This window comes from Lithobates pipiens, unplaced genomic scaffold (genome assembly GCF_037356315.1).
Source record: "Lithobates pipiens isolate NorthernLeopardFrog02 unplaced genomic scaffold, aLitPip1_a1.2 Scaffold_13, whole genome shotgun sequence".
Lineage (NCBI taxonomy): Eukaryota > Metazoa > Chordata > Amphibia > Anura > Ranidae > Lithobates > Lithobates pipiens.
In genome coordinates, this window is record NW_027507718.1 from 238,732,914 (window position 1) to 238,751,053 (window position 18,140).

The 18,140-nt window shown below is 41.8% G+C and overlaps 1 protein-coding gene across 4 annotated transcripts in view; it reads left to right on the top strand.

Moving 5' to 3' along the window:
• The window catches only part of WDFY3 (WD repeat and FYVE domain containing 3), a 367,376-nt gene that overhangs the window by 127,593 nt on the left and 221,643 nt on the right, over positions 1 to 18,140 (top strand). For all 4 annotated transcript variants that reach the window (XM_077476410.1, XM_077476412.1, XM_077476411.1 and 1 more), the window contains exons 7-8: positions 10,989 to 11,181; positions 15,151 to 15,337. In XM_077476410.1, the coding sequence (XP_077332536.1) occupies positions 10,989 to 11,181; positions 15,151 to 15,337 (380 nt within the window). The remainder of the gene's footprint in view (positions 1 to 10,988; positions 11,182 to 15,150; positions 15,338 to 18,140) is intronic.

Here is an 18,140-nt window from a genome sequence, read left to right on the forward strand (position 1 = left end):
AACATTAGAAGCTGTCAGTGAGCAGACTGGTTGATCTTGTCTGCACACTGGCCTCCTATGCTGGCAACATCCCAGCCACAGGTCCCAATATAATTGGCAGCAGAGGCTGCCAGCAAAGCTCCCCGCTTCTAGCTATAGGCAGTTTTGACCTGCTGCTGAAAGACCCAGAGTTGCTAAATTGTTAGACTGTACGTAGATTTGACACAATTTCCATGAGTCCCTGAATAGTGTGTTCATTAAATTATAAAATAAAGAGAACTAGTGAATATGACATGCATTCATTGCTGGAGGCTTTCTGTGTATGTGGTGATATGAATGGTTGTAAATACAAAATTGTTCTGTGCATTAAAACCCTTTCAGAGCTTGTTCCCATCAGCTGAATTGGGTAATCCTAACGCAAGAACAAATCAATCTACCTTTATATTCTATGGCAGGGTTTCTCAACCAGGGTTCCATGGAACTCTAGGGGTTCCTTGAGCACGGAGCATTCTTCCCACTGACCATCCCACTAATGTATCATGAGTTGTGGATATAGTAATTATTAGAAGGGGTTCCCTGAGACCAGAAAGTTATTTCAAGGGTTCCTGTGTTAAAATTTACTATCCTATGGCTTTATTTTACACCAATGCAGTGCAAAAAAAGCTAGCATGGTATTGCAATTTTGTGCAACACACAACCGTGCACATGCACCACATGAACACATTTGCTGATGAGAAGAAGTACAGATTCTATTGTGTTCCCTTTTGGACATGTCATGGGCCCTATGAATGTCGGAGTTTTACAATGCCTCATGGGATGTGTAGTTCCGCAACAGCTGGATGGCCGTAGTTTGAAGATCCCTGACCTACGCAAATATGATTCTTGGGGGGGGGGGGGGGGGGGGGGGGGAGTTATACTTCTCTTTTAAAACCAAGTGGCAGTTACCCCCTAACCCCTGTAGAACATTTTTATTTTACACATAATGCAGGTCAGCACACACAAAATGTAGGCTACAGGACATTTTTGTGATACACGTATCGGTTCACACTAATGCGTTGCGGGAAACCCCAGGATTTTTGCATGTTTCTTGCACTGCATTCAAATCACACTGTCCTTGCAATCTGCAGCGTGTGTCGCTGCAATCTTAATGACACCCCAAACACAGGTCGTAAATACAATGCGTTTGCCCACATCAGATCGCATGGTACAAAAGTTACATTCGATAACGTTGCAGTGTGGTTCCAAAAATTCCGGCATCAATGCGGTGTGATTTGAGCCATCTAAAATGAATGGGCTTAAATGGCATTGCACTGAATCGCATGTGGCTTGAACAGGAATGCAGTGTGGTACCTGTGTGATTTACATGTGGTTCATACTGTGAAACGAAGCTAAATTATGTTTGGCAGTCCTATTGCAAACTGGAACAGAATGTAGCGCAAAGGTAAAAACAAGCACTTGGCTTCATAGAAAACATTTTTCCCTAAACGCTGCTGTTTCTGGTCCGTTCGTTCCTGATATTTAAACTCCTGACAAACGCGTATAATTAAGCCGATCGAAGTTAGAATGTCAGTAAATGTGAGTAAGCAGCCGAAATATACTTTCTTGCCAACGGGACAGTGTTTGAATAGTATTTTCTTTTTATAATTGCCTCTGTCTCTATATTCAAAATGCTGCAAGTAGTTGTTTTCCATCTTCATAATTCAATTCATTTTAGGCAGCTCAGAAAATGAAAATGACAGATTTCATTGTTGCTAAAACTTTACTGAAGCTATTTAGGTGTTATTTTACTTTGAAGAATAACACATTGTGCGGCTACTACATGAACTGAGCCTTTTTGTGTATTGTCGTGTTTTTTTTTCTTTTTTCTGCTAAAAATTAGGGGACAATTGAGGGGCACAATTGGACAGAGGTGACCACCCTAATATTACATGCCCTATTGACTCGAATATGTTTTGCCAAAATTGCAAAAATCTCCCTATTTTCACAAAAATTTCAGTGCAATGAAAACTTTGCTCTTCCCCAATTTTCTTACAGGTAGGATTGTGTGAAAAATTGGATTAGCACATCTTTTTTCCTGCCCCTTTATCTCCAGAAGACTTGAGTATATTGTGACCTAAACCAACCTTCTCTGTGGCACAAACACCTTGAGGCTGGGTTCACAACTATGCAAATTGGATGTGGATTTCACCACATTCAATTTGTATGATTGGAGATTGTGACTGGCTCCCTATGGAACAGGTTCACATATCTCCGGAGCGCCTTGCACAGGAACGATGTGCATCTTTGGCTCTGTTTCAGGGCCGAATTCTGGCAGAAATTTTGCCCTGATTCATCCCTGAAACTGAGAATAGGGAGGCATCTGAACCCTGCTGCGTGCTGCATCGATATTATCTGTGAACCCACCAGCCTCAAACTACATACCCCTGCCTGAAACCTAATTGGGAGATATTTCTTTGTGCATTAGAGATTTTCAGGAAATATTGTTCCCTGTCTAGGATTGCAAATTCTTTGTGTATAATGCTTCAACAGTTGTACGATGAAGATAAATTGGCTTCAGAGATGCAATTAATCTCTATCTATACAGAATGTTTACTCGGGTTTTTCATATGTGGCTTATTTGCCTGAATTTTCTTTTTGAAAACGTACATTATTTTTGATTACATTTTTTTTTTTAACTCTGAAATCATAAAGAAGATTGGAAGAGGCAACTGTATAGAGATGCAGAATAAACACATAGGGAGTTATTTACGAAAAGCAAATCCACTTTGCGCTGCAAGTGCACTTGGAAGGTCAGTCGCTTTAGATTCGAGGGGGACATGCAAGGAAAATAAAAAATAAAAAAAAACTGCATTTTAGCTTGCACATTATTGGATGATAAAATCAGCAGAGCTTCCACTCATTTCAGATCTTTCCCTCAGATCTACAGTGACTGCACTTCCAAGTGCACTTGTAGTGCAAAGTGTATTTGCCTTTCGTAAATAACCCCCATTGTAACTGAAAAATATCTGAGTACTTTCATGCGTTGACTTGCTTTTTTCTGTACTAGAAAAATGCAGATCACTTAGGTACATTGAAATTTTTTTTTTAATGTGCTCTGTTCACAGCACAATTCTAGTGTGATACAAGGTGTGGTGTGAAAAATGCAGACAAGTTTTCCGCAGCACACGGCATGCCATTTTATGCCACCAGACCACAGATGCACCAAGCTGCTCAAATCAAGTAGAAAACAAAGAAATGTGAACAGAGCAATGTGCTGAAATTCGCATCACACCTCTCTCTGTCATACCTCACAGAAACGCTATACAGCAGTGGTCTCCAAACTGCGGCCCGGGGGCCAGATGTGGCCTTTTGCCTGTTTTTATCTGGCCCTTTGGCCCTTTGGACACAATTTCATGTACGGATACCAACTATGGGGCATAACTTCTCCCCCACTGACACCAATGAGGGGACACCGTTCCTTCAAATGATAAAATGATTGTCCGTTTATACCTGACCACCCATAGAGGGGGGCGAGCTGTATCTGTGTCCGCTCTGCATAAGTGGAGCTGACACGGACCAGCCATCTGCCTGCACAGTGGGGTGTCTCCTGAAGAGCAATCTGTTTGGTAACAATCACTTGCATAGCATGTGGTTGAGACACAGTGACAGGCCTGTCAAACTCTGCACCTTGAGCGCACTTTGTTAAAAATTCTGTAGCTACGAAGCAAAGCATTGTGGCCATGGCTTCTGTACAACCCCGTTGGACTATGAAGTAGGTAGGTTAGGTATTGTGACAGTTCAGGTGGGCAGCAAAATGGCTGCTCAGCCAGCCATTTGTACCATCCTTTCCAGCCTTCTGTCTCAAAGAGCACTAAAGACGGCCATAGACCATTCAATTCTTGGCCAGCTTAGCATGGACTGGCTGAGATTCGAACAATGTATCATTGTACCCAAGTTCATCAATTGATCCGCTTAAGTATAACCAGATTTTGAATGATATTACTGGCAGTGGCTATAGTCGCTAGCAATAATTACTCTGTGTTCTCCCAAGCGGCTTCCCCCACCCCACCCACAACTGGGAGAACACATTAGCTGCACCGGAGCGATTCCCCCATCAACACTGACTGTTGGTGGGGGAATCAAGCCATTTATGGGTTACAGGAAGGAAAATAACATGTCTATGGCTGGTGCAAAAGTGGAGTTCACTTGTGTAAACAATGCTGGTTGCAAGGGTCATAGGCCACTGAGCTATCGGAGCTCTTTCACATGGGCGGACTGATTAAGTCCACCTGTCAGTTTGTTTTTTTAAGGCGGACCCGATGGGACCATCCGTTGCCCTCTATGGAGCTGCAGGTTTAAACAGACATGTGTCCGTTTACACCCGTCGACATCTGATGTGATCCTATCCTTTAAAAACGGATGGATGGGGGATCCAATCCCCATCTGTCTGGCAGATTGAACGACAGTTGGATGTAAACGGACAGGCATCTGACGGCCCATGGAGAATGGGCTGTGTCTGCTCTGCATAATCGAGCAGACACAGAGCAGCCATCCGCCTGCTCAGTGGAGATCCATGGACAGATCCCCTGCTGAGCAGACTAGTATGCTGGCGGAGTCCGCTCGTGTGAAAGAGCCCTTAATTTAGATAACAATCAATTATATTACATGCAGAACTTCTTGCAGCTCTGTAAAGGTTAAAGCATTAATGTTGATTTGATGGCACACAGGCATTAAAGTGATTTTGTCTGAACAGCACCTGCATTTGGAATACCAGGAATGTGATGGTTTTGGTTGAGTTGGAGCAAACACTTAAACTGAATCTACATCAGAAATCATTACGCATACTGCTGCCTTTGCAATAGTTATTTCCATCTGGCGTCTGCACTTATCGATCTGTTTAATATCCCCACTGCAATTTCTTAATAGAATATTTGATAAGCCATCTGCCTCAATGACTATTTGGAGTCTAAATGAGAATTTTCAGCCCTAGTTTTAAGAAGTTCATCTTCATTAAAACTGGTGTCACTGTTTTCTCTTCCACGCTTGTGCCTTGCTTGTATTAACAGGGAAATAGAACTTCAAACAAGATTCCTGACATTGTAAAGCACCATGGGGTAGCCTAAAGCGTTTTATTTTATTCATTTTAAAATGATTTTTTTTTTTTAATCACACAAGCCTTTTTTTTTTTTCTTTTGTTATGAAGTGAATGCGCAATAACGCAATGTTATTTTATCCATGTGACTCGTGGGTCTTCGGTAATCATCTCGTGTTTTGCAGTGTAGATTTTTTTTTTTTTTTTTTTTTTTTTTTTTTTTTTTTTTTGCTTCTCTCCAAAGACCAAAACATCTGTATTTGGCTTAAAGTTTACTATCATTGCTTCTTCTTTGTTGAAAGCTAATGAAAGTTATCTCGTTCCAAACCAATAAAAAAAAAAATGCAACAATAGAAAGGTGAGATTGGGAGAAATGTCATTTGGCAGGTGAAATGGATCTATGTACAGCAGGGGTCTCAAACTGGTGGCCTTGCAGCTGTTGTGAGACTACAAGTCCCATCATGCCTCTGCCTGTGGGAGTCATGCTTGTAACTGTGATGTCACGTACACACGACCAGACATTCCGGCAGACTAGGTCCGACTGTCTTCCCAACAGACTTTCAGTGGAGTTCCGACAGACTTTCCGGAAGAACGGACTTCGCCTCGCACAACTGGACTAAGTCCGTTCGAAAGTCCGTTAATTTTGAACGTGATGACGTCAGATGAGACTAAACGAGGAAGTTCAATAGCCAGTAGCCAATAGCTTCCCCTGCGTCATATTTGGTCCGTCGGACCAGTACACAGACTAACGGTTTTTAGTCCGTAGGAATTGAGTCTGCCAGATAGATTTGAAACATGTTCTATTTCTAGGTTCGTCTGATTTTTTTTATTTTTTTGAAAAACGATCGGACTAGCCCACATACGATCAGATTGTCCGACGAACTAATCCCTTCGGACCTAGTCTGCTGTAAAGTCCGGTCGTGTGTACGCGGCATAAGCCTTGCAATGCATCATGGGACTTGTAGTTTCACAACAGCAGGGGGGCCTCCAGTTTTAGACCCCTGATGTACAGGGTCCCGTGTAAGTGTCTGACATCATAGTCTTCATGTGATAATTTGAGGAAGGAAGCATTTCCTCAGATCTCTGTCAGTAGGCAACACTGTCCCTTTTTAACTGGCTAACCTGTGTCTGACTTTGCGCATCAATGTTGCTTTCCACACATCATGACCCTGCTATTGCCACATGCATCTTTAATCTCTGCAATGTCATAAAAGCAAACTGATTGAAGAATCAAGAGCGACTGACCTACGTATCAGCATTTCTTGTGTGCTCAAGAGTCTTCTTCACAGGACAAATAGATGAGCAGAAGATGAAAACTGCGGAATTAGTTTTACCGTATATACTCGAGTATAGGCCGACCCGAGTATAAGCCGAGGCCCCCAATTTACCCCCAAAAAACTGGAAAACTTATTGACTCGTGTATAAGCCGAGGGTGAGACATGGCTGTCCATCCCTGTGTGTCCGTCCATCCCTGTGTGTGTGTCCGTCCATCCATCCCTGTGTGTGTGTCCATCCATCCATCCATCCCTGTGTGTGTATCCATCCATCCATCCATCCCTGTGTGTGTGTGTGTGTGTGTGTGTGTGTGTGTGTATCCATCCATCCATCCATCCATCCCTGTGTGTGTGTGTGTGTGTGTGTGTGTGTGTATCCATCCATCCATCCCTGTGTGTGTGTGTGTGTGTGTGTGTGTGTATCCATCCATCCATCCATCCATCCCTGTGTGTGTGTGTGTGTGTGTGTGTGTGTATCCATCCATCCATCCATCCGTGTGTGTGTGTGTGTGTGTGTGTGTGTGTGTGTCCGTGCAGCCTTGTGTGTGTGTCCAGCCTACCTGTGTCCCAAGCCTCCGTCCCGAGCCGCCGTCGTCCCGAGCCTCCTCCGTCCCGTGCCGTGCCTCCTCCGTCCCGTGCCGTGCCTCCTCCGTCCCGTGTCTCCTCCGTCCCGTGCCGTGCCGTGCCTCCTCCGTCCCGTGCCTCCTCCGTCCCGTGCCGATGGATCGCCGCTCTTCTCGGCGGCCATTCTACAATTCAAAATTCCGCCTCCGCCTGTGATAGGCGGAACACTCAATTTCCCAGCAGCCTGTGTTCCGCCTATCACGGACATCCTCTCATACTCGTCCGTAGTATGAGAATGAGCGGATGTCCGTGATAGGTGGAACACTGACTGCTGGGAAATTCAGTGTTCCGCCTATCACAGGCGGAGGCGGAGAAGGAGGCGCGGCTTTTGAAAATTAATGTCCGCCGTCTGTCTGCTCGATACGCTGATCGAGCAGTCAGACAGTGGCGACTCGAGTATAAGCCGAGGGGGCACTTTCAGCCTCAAAAAAGAGGCTGAAAATCTCGGCTTATACTCGAGTATATACGGTAATAATGAAAATGTTTTCAGTATTTAAGCACAACTTGGCTATATTAAAGCAGTATTCAAACCCAAAATAACATTTTATATCATTACGGCTTAGCTGTTCTTAGATATGGTGGCTGCATTTGTTTTCTTTTGAGGCTTTCTTCCCCTATTTTCACCTGTTGATCCAGCCAGTAAGTCTGTTATTTTTAAACTTTCTGTACTAGACCAAGCTTTTCAGCCATAAAGCCTTTTTTTACACATGCTCAAAATACTGACATTAAACAAACACGCCTACAGCGTTATTATGTGGTGTTTGATGTGCATTAAATCCCACCCCAAGGGCCTTTTTTCTTTCTTTTTCTTTTTTTGTGAGCAAGGCCAAATGCTTCATAAACGTGTGCTGACACATTAATGACGCGTTGCTATAGACTGGAATGGAAGGGGGTGAGATGCTACAGCTCCTTTTCAAACGTGACATGTAGTTGCATTTTTGAAACACTTCAGCTCTTTGCACAGTCTATATTATCAATTGCAGACTGCTTTACTAAGCGTTTGCGGAGCATTAAAACCTTGCCTCAAATGCCTGCTTTTAATACCAGTGCCAACAGGGCCTAATTTGAGGTGACACAGGTGTTTACAATATTGTGTATAAAACAAGCTGTGCCAAAAAAAAAAAAAAAAAATGATTCACTTCTAAATGTGTGAATTTTCATGCGTCTCCAAACAAATGAACTCCATACACACGGTCATTTTTTGTCGAAGGAAAATGTTCGATGGGAGCTTGTTGTAGGCTACATCGGACATTTTCCATTGGAATTTCCGACACACAAAATTTAAGATCTGGACCTCAAATTTTCCGACAACAAAATCTATTCTCGGAAATTCCCATTGTGTGTACACAATTCCGACGCACAAAGTTCCACGCATGCTCGGAATAAAGCAGAAGAGCCGCATTTGCTATTGAACTTACATTTTCTCAGCTTGTTGTACGTCACCGCCTTCTTCACGTTCGGAATTTCCGACAACATTTGTGTAACCGTGTGTATGCAAGACAAGTTTGAGCCAACAGCTGTCGGGGGGGGGGGGAAACATGGATTTTGTTGTCGGAAAATCCTATCGCGTGTACAGGGCATTAAGGTGCAAACTGACCAAAGATGTATTAAAAAGTAGGGTTGCAACTAATGATTATTTTCATCATCGATTAGTTGGCCAATTATTGTTTCGATAAACCTTAAAGGTCGGTGTACAATTTTTAGTTAAGATGTAAATTTAAAAAAGCAGACAAATTATTTTTGAATATCTATATGCAGTGGTAAATATAAATATCCAGCTATATGGTTGGGGAACAAAATATAGAATCCATTTTGAGAATAACAGACAGAAGAGCTATACTGTATGTATTATTAAAGGTTGAACCTAGTATGTGTCGTCAGACTAAAAGAGCAACATTTTTTATTTAAAGAAAGATTTTAAAAAGACCTAAAACTACGTTTTGCAGATTTTCAGATGGGACTGTAATAAAATATGTATGACAGACTCCCTTGTCATAGGCAGGTAGCTTTACACAAGCCCCCTGCGAGGCCTGTCACTTATGCTGGCCACACACAAATTTTTCCTTTCAAAATTTTTTTTATTGTAAAAACATTCGTTCAATTTTCAAATCGTTCGTGGGGTCAAATCAACTTTCGTTTTTTTACCACAGTGACGGGAAAATTCAAAGGAGTAGAATAGAAAACTTTTTTCTCGAGCAAATTAATTTTCAGGCAGTGTATATGGTTTTCGTTCAGAAATTGCATTCATTTTAAAATTGAATGTTAAAGAGTAAGTATACCCTGATGGGTTTACTTCCTCTTTGTTTCCCTGCAAAGGCAACGCATAATGGGCTACTATGCATTGCATAGTAGCCCATTATGTGTCACTTACCTGACACAGGAGCCAGCGATGTCCCCGATTTTCCTCGCTGGCTGGAAGCGTCCATCTTCCTTCTGGGGTCGCTGTCTCCGGCTCTGTGACTGTCCGGAGTCGCATGACGTCACTCACGTGCATGCACCAACAGTCACGGCATGTCCTTTAGAAGGGTCACGCCGTGCTGTTTTCATTAAAGTGCGCATGCGCCAAATACATTGACACATGTGCAGAAGGAATCCTCTTACGGGGAATTGTAAATATCTCCTAAACCATATAGGTTTAGGAGATATTTACAGCACCTACAGGTAAGCCTTTATATTTTATATAGAGTATATAGTAATAAATACACCCAGAAGTTAGATATACTGGGTATTTTAAGTAGGAGTCGGACAGGAAGCTATGTGCAGGGTAAATTAAAGTAGTACTAAAGGCTGAGACTTTTTTGCCAAGATATCATAATTTTAAATATTATGCACAATACTGGTAAACTTTTTCCTTTTTAATGTAATTTTAATGCCTTGTATCACCTCCAGTATATCAGCATGCACCTTTTCTGGGTTCAGATACTGATGCCTTTTAGAATCGCTCACTTCCTTCTCTTGCTCAGTACTACATGTCCCATGAGGCATTGCTCCTCACACATTTACAAGTTCTTAGGCACTTACTGACATGTATGGACGGTGTACTGAGTTTTATGTGTGCTGCACTGTGTCTTCTGACATGTATGGAGGGTATACTGAAATGTAAGTGTGCTGCACTGTGTCTTCTCACATGTATGGAGGGTGTACTGAAATGTAAGTGTGCTGCACTGTGTCTTTTTACATGTATGGAGGATGTACTGAGGTGTATCTGCACTGTGTCTTTTTACATGTATGGAGGGTGTACTAAGCTGTATGTGTGCTGCACATTGTTTCAGCCCTAGTAAAAATAGCTTTTAATACAAAAGCAATGTATAGTTGAAGAAAATAAAATAAAATTGACTGCAATTTTTACACATTGTCTGCATGTTTGGTCTATTTTCACCTTAGAAGAGCTCATTTGTTTGGAGATGCATGGAATTTGACACATTTATAGGTAAAAAAAATTTGGGTATGGGGGAGAGGGGGTGGGGGTTGATGTAACTGCCTAAAAAGTGTGATCTGGAATTTGGCTTTGACTTGTCCATCAAAGGCCCCATGCACACAAAAGCCTTTCCTCCTGGCAGCAACGTTTTGGCAGAAAAAACACCTGTGAAACTTGTAAAAGTGTGCAGCGCGTTAAGCCGCATTTACTGGCATCAAGCACTTGGGCAATAATGCATTACATTGGCCAGAATAATAATTCTGGCCATTGAAATGAATTAACGCTCAAGCGCTAAACACGTATAGCATTAACAAGTGTCAAGCGTTATTTTTTTCTGCCAAAACTCTGCTGCTCCTGGAAACACTGGCAGTGGGTTATGTTTCCTACCTCTGAAAGCCCCTGCCACTAAACGCTGGGATAGAATTCAAATTTCCTGAGATTATGGTACTTTATCTTTTGAGGCATATCAATTTAGATGTATAGCCTTTGTTGCTTTATTTTCATATGGATACTTTTAAAAAAGATTTCTTTTTATTTTATTGGATACTATTTTGAGTCATGTGATTTTGTTCCCTGATATTTTCAATTTTTTTATTTTTTTTTTATTTTTTTTTTATTTCAGATTTTAGTGAAATTGTGCAACTATGTATCTCCAGCAGAAGAGCTGGCTCAGAAAGATGACCTTCAACTCCTCTTTAGTGCAATAACATCCTGGTGCCCTCCGTACAACATTCCTTGGAGAAAAAGTGCTGGTGAAGTTTTAATGACCATTTCGCGACATGGGCTTAGCCTAAATGTGGTGAAATATATACACGGTAAGTGGAAACATTTAACCACATGACCTTTTTGGAAGGTTTGATCCCCTTCATGACGGGCCATTTTTTGTTATTCAGCACTGTGCTATTTTAACTGGTAAATGCTCAGTCATGCAATAGTGTACACAAATGAAATGTTTTTTCCTTTTTATCACACAAATAAAGCTTTCTTTTGGTGGTACTTGTTTACCACTGGGTTTATTTCATTTAATTTTTTATTATGAAAACAAAAAAAAAAGACAAATAATTTTGAACAAAAAAATCCCCATATTTTCATAAATGTAGGGCAAAATGTATTCTACTACATGTCTTTGGTTAACAAAAAAAAAGTGTATATTATTTGGTTTGTGTGTAAGTTTATTACATCTACGAACTATAATTAATTAATAAATATATATATTATAATATATATATTATATTTCTTACACACAGCAGGTAAGATAAGTATTGAACACGTCACAATTTTTCTAGGTAAATATGTTTATAAAGGTGCTGTTGGCATGAAATTTACCAACTTAATACACACCATGTTTGGAGATGAAATGGCACTGCACATCACCCCAAAAACAGCCCCGAACCAATAGTGAAGCTTGGAGGTGGGGATATCATGGTGTTGGGCTGTTTTATCAGCATAAGGTACTGGCAAACTTCATATCGTTGAAGGAAGGATAAATTTAAAATTGTACCAAGACCTTCTTGATAAAAATCTGCTGCCATCTACCAGAATGATGAAGATGAAACGAGGGTGGACATTTCAGCAAGACTATTATCCCAAACACAAAGGCAAGGAAACTCTCAACTGGTTTTAACGAAAAGAAAATAAAACTGCTAGAATGGCCCAGCCAATCACCTGACCTGAATCCAATAGAATATCTATGGAAAGAACTAAAGATCAGAGTTCATAGAAGATTCCCACGGAACCTTCAAGATTTGAAGACTGTGAGGAGGAATGGGCCAAAAATCACACCTGAGCAATGCATGCGACTAGTTTCTCTATACTGGAGGCATCTTGAAGCTGTCATTACCAACAAAGGATTTTGTAGGAATAATTAAATAACATTTCAGTTAGCGTGTTCAATACTTTTTCCATGTGCCATTCCATTTTGTTACACATAACTTAATTTTGTTTTGTTTTTCTTTGTATGTATGTATTGAATGGGTTGTTACCGACATGTGGTGAAAGCTTCATCTTGATGGCACCTTTTTAGAAATTTGATGGCCAATCTGGCGCTAACAGACACTGGCTGGGAGGGTCATTAATTGACTGACACGGATGTCGCTAGTGACACTAATAAAGTGATCAGTAAAAATACTGTACTAATGACACTGGCTGGGAAAGGGTTAACATCAAGGGTCAATCAAGGAGTTAACTTCGTGCCTAATGCCTCGTACACACGACCAAACTTTTCGATGGACTAGGTCCGACAGTCTACAGACTTTTGCCGGAGTTCCGACAGACTTTCCGAATGGACTTGGCCACATGCTATCACACCAAGTCCGACGGATTTGAACGTGATGACGTACGACCAGACTAAAATAAGGAAGTTCATGGCCAGTAGCCAATAGCTGCCCTAGCGTCGTCTTGCGTCCAACGGACTAGCATACAGACAAACGGATTTTTTGACCGGACTCGAGTCCGTCAGAAAGATTTGAAACATGTTTTTTTTTCTAGGTTCATCTGACTTTTGGGAAAAAGTCCGCTGGTGCCCCTACACAATCATAATATCTGAGGGATTCATTCCATCTGACCTAGTCCGTCAAAGTCCGGTCGTGTGTGAGTGGCATAACAGGTGTAACGTGTGCTGCTTTTTCTCGCTGAACTGATTTCAGGGAGAAGAAACAGCAAAATCGGTCTCTATGTACAGAGTTCTGTGTTGTCAATTGTGATTGGTCACAGCCGATCATCAGGTGTACAGCCACAATATTGTCACATGCAGACATATAAGCCTGTACATATCTGCAGTGGCTTTCAGTACCTCCTGTTATACTTTAACCATCGAAAAAAGCTTTGGTACTTCCTGACCATGCGGTAGCTCGACTACCCCATCCTGCCACCTGCACCTTCGTATTTGTAGTGAGGCAGCCCATCATAGTGGAAGGCCAATAGAGATGAGAGATAGGAGAAAAAGTTTGCTCTGATATTTCCAGGGAGCACAATGGCCCCCTCCTAAGTAATTGTTACTTCCTGATGCATTTTAGGGTGCAAATCCCCCCTCTACCCAATCCCTATCAAGAAGGAACACAGCCAACTAGGAGCAGTCAATCTTTTGGAGTCTTTTCTCTAGAAGTCTTCACAAATTGGACCTGACATTGTGCTTGTTGGCTAGAAGTAGCCAATGGGAAGCCCTAACCTCTAGTTTGATACTACGTTATTTTTAATGTATCCAAGACCGAAAGTGAAGGGAAAGCTCTCCGAAAATAATCCTATTCATGTTCACAGGGCATTTCAAAATTGTCACCCTTAAATATTGTCTGGTAACAACCATAACATTTTGCATCACCTATCAGTTTCTGTTACTTTGTTTCTGTGCTGCTGCATTGCAAATGATGCAGAACCACATCACGGCAAAAAAAAAAAATGTAATTGCAATGCCTGTAGTCATAGAAGGGTTGGTGTATGAAAAGTGTACTACAGAAAAAAAAATTGTGTAGCCCAGGCCATCTTTAATATTGATTGAACCCTGGGCAAAAATTTTATTTGCCCCCCCCCCCCCCTCCACCATGCAATTTTACTCTCCACCTGCTCTGAGACATACAATAAATAGCAGCTAGACTTCAAATCAGTTTACTATATCAGATCAGGCAGCAATTGCGATTGGTTGCAAGAGGGTACAGCATATCATTACTGCTTACTGCTTACTGACTGGTTTCTAGAGGTTACAGCACACATTACGGCTCACTGATTAGTTGCTAGAGGTTACAGCAAACGATTTCTGCTTGTTAATTGATTTCTAGAGATTACTGTAAAGTATTACTACTCCCTGATTGGTTGCTAGAGGTTACAGCAAATCCTCTCCTCACTGAAGGGGGGTATGATATACATGTAAAAAACCATCTTTATTTACATATCAGTGCTGCCGGCCGCAGCTATTAACTTATCAATGCCGCTATTTACATATGAATGCTGGTTATTTACATGTATACACAGGGTCTGGGCACAATTAGTACCAGCACCTCACACTGAGATATTGTGACACAACACAGGACTAAAACTTCAAAGGACAAGGGAATTTAAACTGGGATAGTTGGCAAGTATGAGGCAGCTGTTTTAGGCCCCACAACAATGACAGGGCCCAGGGCAGCTGCCCCTTTTGCCCTGCCTTAAAGATGGCCTTGGTGTAGCCTGTAGCAACCAATGAGCTTCCAGCTGTCATTTTCTGCAGTCCAGAGTCGAGAAAGAAACATGAATTCCAGTTATAGGCAATAAGAATTATTTTCCTACAGCAGTGAGTTGTTATTTCAGTCATCTTAACAATGTCAAAGAAAACATAATGTTGGCCACATATTATACAATTTTCTTATTTAATTTCCTTTAGATTTACCTTCAACTATGTAGTGCAATGGCCTGCCCGATTGCATACAGATTGAAAATGTTTAGGTTTGACCTCATATTATAAGGTTATAGGTTTTTGGTAAATGAGGGAGACCATATGTTCAAGATTTCATCCAAACACAAAAAAGCATCATATGACATTTCATAAGCCTGTGCTGTTTTTGTGCTGGAAAAAAACTGAGCATCGCTAACATTTTGCTGTCTGCTTGAGAAATAACCAGCCTCATCCATTCCTTTGCCTTGACTCCGATTATTCCATACTGGAGTGACTGAGTCATTCCTCAAAGGAAAACACACACTGGCTGCTCAGTACATGGAGTTACATAACATAAAAATGTAAAACTTGCATGTACTTTTGTGTGACAGCTTGGTGTCGGAAGTGATTTTCCCATCTTTTTCTTTTTTTGTCTTTATAGAGAAAGAATGCCTGGCCACATGTGTGCAGAACATGCAGCAGTCAAATGATCTGTCTCCTCTGGAAATTGTGGAGATGTTTGCTGGTCTCTCCTGCTTTCTCAAGGACTCCAGTGAGGTGTCTCAGACACTGCTGGATGACTTCAGGACGTGCCAAGGATATGTCTTCCTCTCCGAACTGCTGCTGCGGTAAAGTACACTTATTAACAGATTATTCTTATATTAACTCTATACTTTGATAGGTTATAAAAAAAAATAAACACATCAAAGAGCCAGTAACCCTAGAGTATTAATTGGTTAATTGATGGTCTTCATTAGACCCACAGTAGTTTCAGCCCCCATTCACATTGCCGTGATTCAACATGTCAAATTCCATGCCTATTGCCGGCAGCGTCACTGTTCTAAATGGTGCAGCGCCAACTTTGCGGTGCCGATTTCCACAAGTAGTTCCTGCACTACTTTTGGCAACTTCGGGGGTTATTTCAATAGACATCTGTGCTTGAACCCATATATACATGTCTTTCAAATCGCCACCGAACTCGCAAGTTCAGCAATTTCAAACTCGCGTTCAGTGTGAGCAAGGGCTCAAGGTGCCACATCCCTGTATTGTCGTACCAAGAAGGTAAATTAGTTGCTTGGGATTTTTAATTGGCACCAAGAAATAAAAATTCACAATATTTATTAATACAATCTTTTGCTGAGAAGTCATCTTGAAAAGCCCCTCCCCTTAGCATTTCTAGTCATGGCCATCTTGAGTAAGGGCAGATGATTCATGTAGCATTTACTTCCTGGAATTCCTCTACCTTTAGCCTAGGCATGCATGCAGCAGGCTTGCATGCTTAGCTCAGAAAACCCCTTCTCCCCTCCTGACGATCCTTGGGATATGACATAATTTTCCTAGGCCTGGAAACCAGGAAGTAACCAAAGAAATGTGAAAAAAAAGGTTAAAACAAGTAAATATGATCTCATTTCCTATCTATTTGCTAATGCTAGCAGCATAAGGATTTAAATAAGTCAATGTTAATTGAAGCGGAGAGTGAAGATGTGCTTTAAAACGTGGGGGGTTGGGGGAGGAGTCTAACTATTCTTAAAAATGTTCCCTCCCCATTTTCTTACCTTATCCTAACTAGTATAAAACAAGATTTGTGCACCTGCCTAGCTTTTGCTTTTTTGTTTTTTCCAATTCATAATTTTTTTATTATCACTTGCCTATCTTTAACTCCTTGGCCCCTAGCGGCAAATATGTAGCCTCTCGGCAGCCGGGCCTTGGGGCCGAGCAGCCACAGATTTGCATGCAATAGCGCTGGTAGAGCTGTGCCAAGAGCACGTGCCCCCTGCTCACTCCCGACACGGTTACCAGTGGCTACCTGAAAGCTCCCGTTCGTTCTGATCACGTGACCTCCAATCACGGTGGTCACATGACCGTAAGCCCCGGCTTACTAAAACACTTACAGGGCTGGCAGGCACCGGCTCTAAGGTATTAATCTGCTCTGGTCGTGTGATCCTGCATCTGTGGCTCCCCTGTGTCTGGAAACTGCTGCTGCAGGGTAGAAGAGGGAGTGCTGACAACAGCTGTTGAGTACTCCCTGAGCCAGAGCTACAAGACAAGATCACGTGACACGCGCAGATTAAAAATGGGTAAGAACACACATCATAGATATAAAATATATTTTATGTTTTGGATAGGAGGGGAAACATTTTTAAAGCGGGGTTTCACCCTAAAGTGGAACTTCCGCTGATCGGAACCCTCCCCCCCCCCCTCCGGTGTCACAATTGGCACCTTTTCAGGGGGGAGGGGGGTGGAGATACCTGTCAAAGACAGGTATTTACATCCACTTCCAGGCATAGACTCCCGTGGGAGTCTGTGCCTCTTCCTGTCCTGCCGCGCTGTCTGCTGGGACAAACACGGGTCCCAGAGACAGCGCGGACAATTCCTATTGCGCTACGCGACTCGTGCATGCGCAGTAGGGAACCGGGAAGTGAAGCCGATTCGTTTCACTTCCTGATTCCCTCACCTAGAATGGTGGCGGCAGCAGCCGAGAGCCGAGCAATCGATCGGCCTCGGCTGCCGGCATCGCTGGACCCCGGGACAGGTGAGTGTCCATTTATTAAAAGTCAGCAGCTATAGTATTTATAGCTGCTGGCTTTTAATATTTTTTTCCGCAGTACAGTCCCGCTTTAAGGATGGTTGGACTTGGGATTTTCTTCCACTTCAAATCTATAATACTCCTTTAAAAACAATAAGGAGGGAAAAAAGTGGGACTTTAAAATGAAGCGGCTGAAGTGTGAGGGTCAGAAAAAGGTAATTTAATTGAATCCATAATATATGATACAAAGTAAATTCATATATATACATACATACATGTGCCATTGTAGGGCACAAAATGTGTTATATGAAGACATCAAGGTGTATGTAAAGACACATAAAGTCAAAAAACATATATGAACAGTAAATAGTATGTGGAGCAACAGCATAGCCTAAAAATGCCTCAGGGCGACATATCCGGTACCTGTGTTTGTAATCACATAATGTAAACATAAATGTACTGAATTAATATTAAAAATTAATTAAAAATTAATTAAAAGTAACGTCGGGCCGTAGTAATTATCACTGTAGCATCACTATAGATATGGTAAACCACACTCTGTATAGAGGGGAATAGGTACAGTACATAGAGTGCTTTCTTGGTGTATGTTGACAACAAGTCTATTAAGTATTTTATATGACATCTCCGGTACAATTCCTATGGTTATACATGAATACTCATGTCCTATGCATGTCTATGTCTCTGGTGGTGATCTGCATTTGGCTGCTGGTGGCGTTGGTGGCGAATTTGGTGTATGTTGACAACAAGTCTATTAAGTATTTTATATGACATCTCCGGTACAATTCCTATGGTTATACATGAATACTCATGTCCTATGCATGTCTATGTCTCTGGTGGTGATCTGCATTTGGCTGCTGGTGGCGTTGGTGGCGAAACTCTTTTGA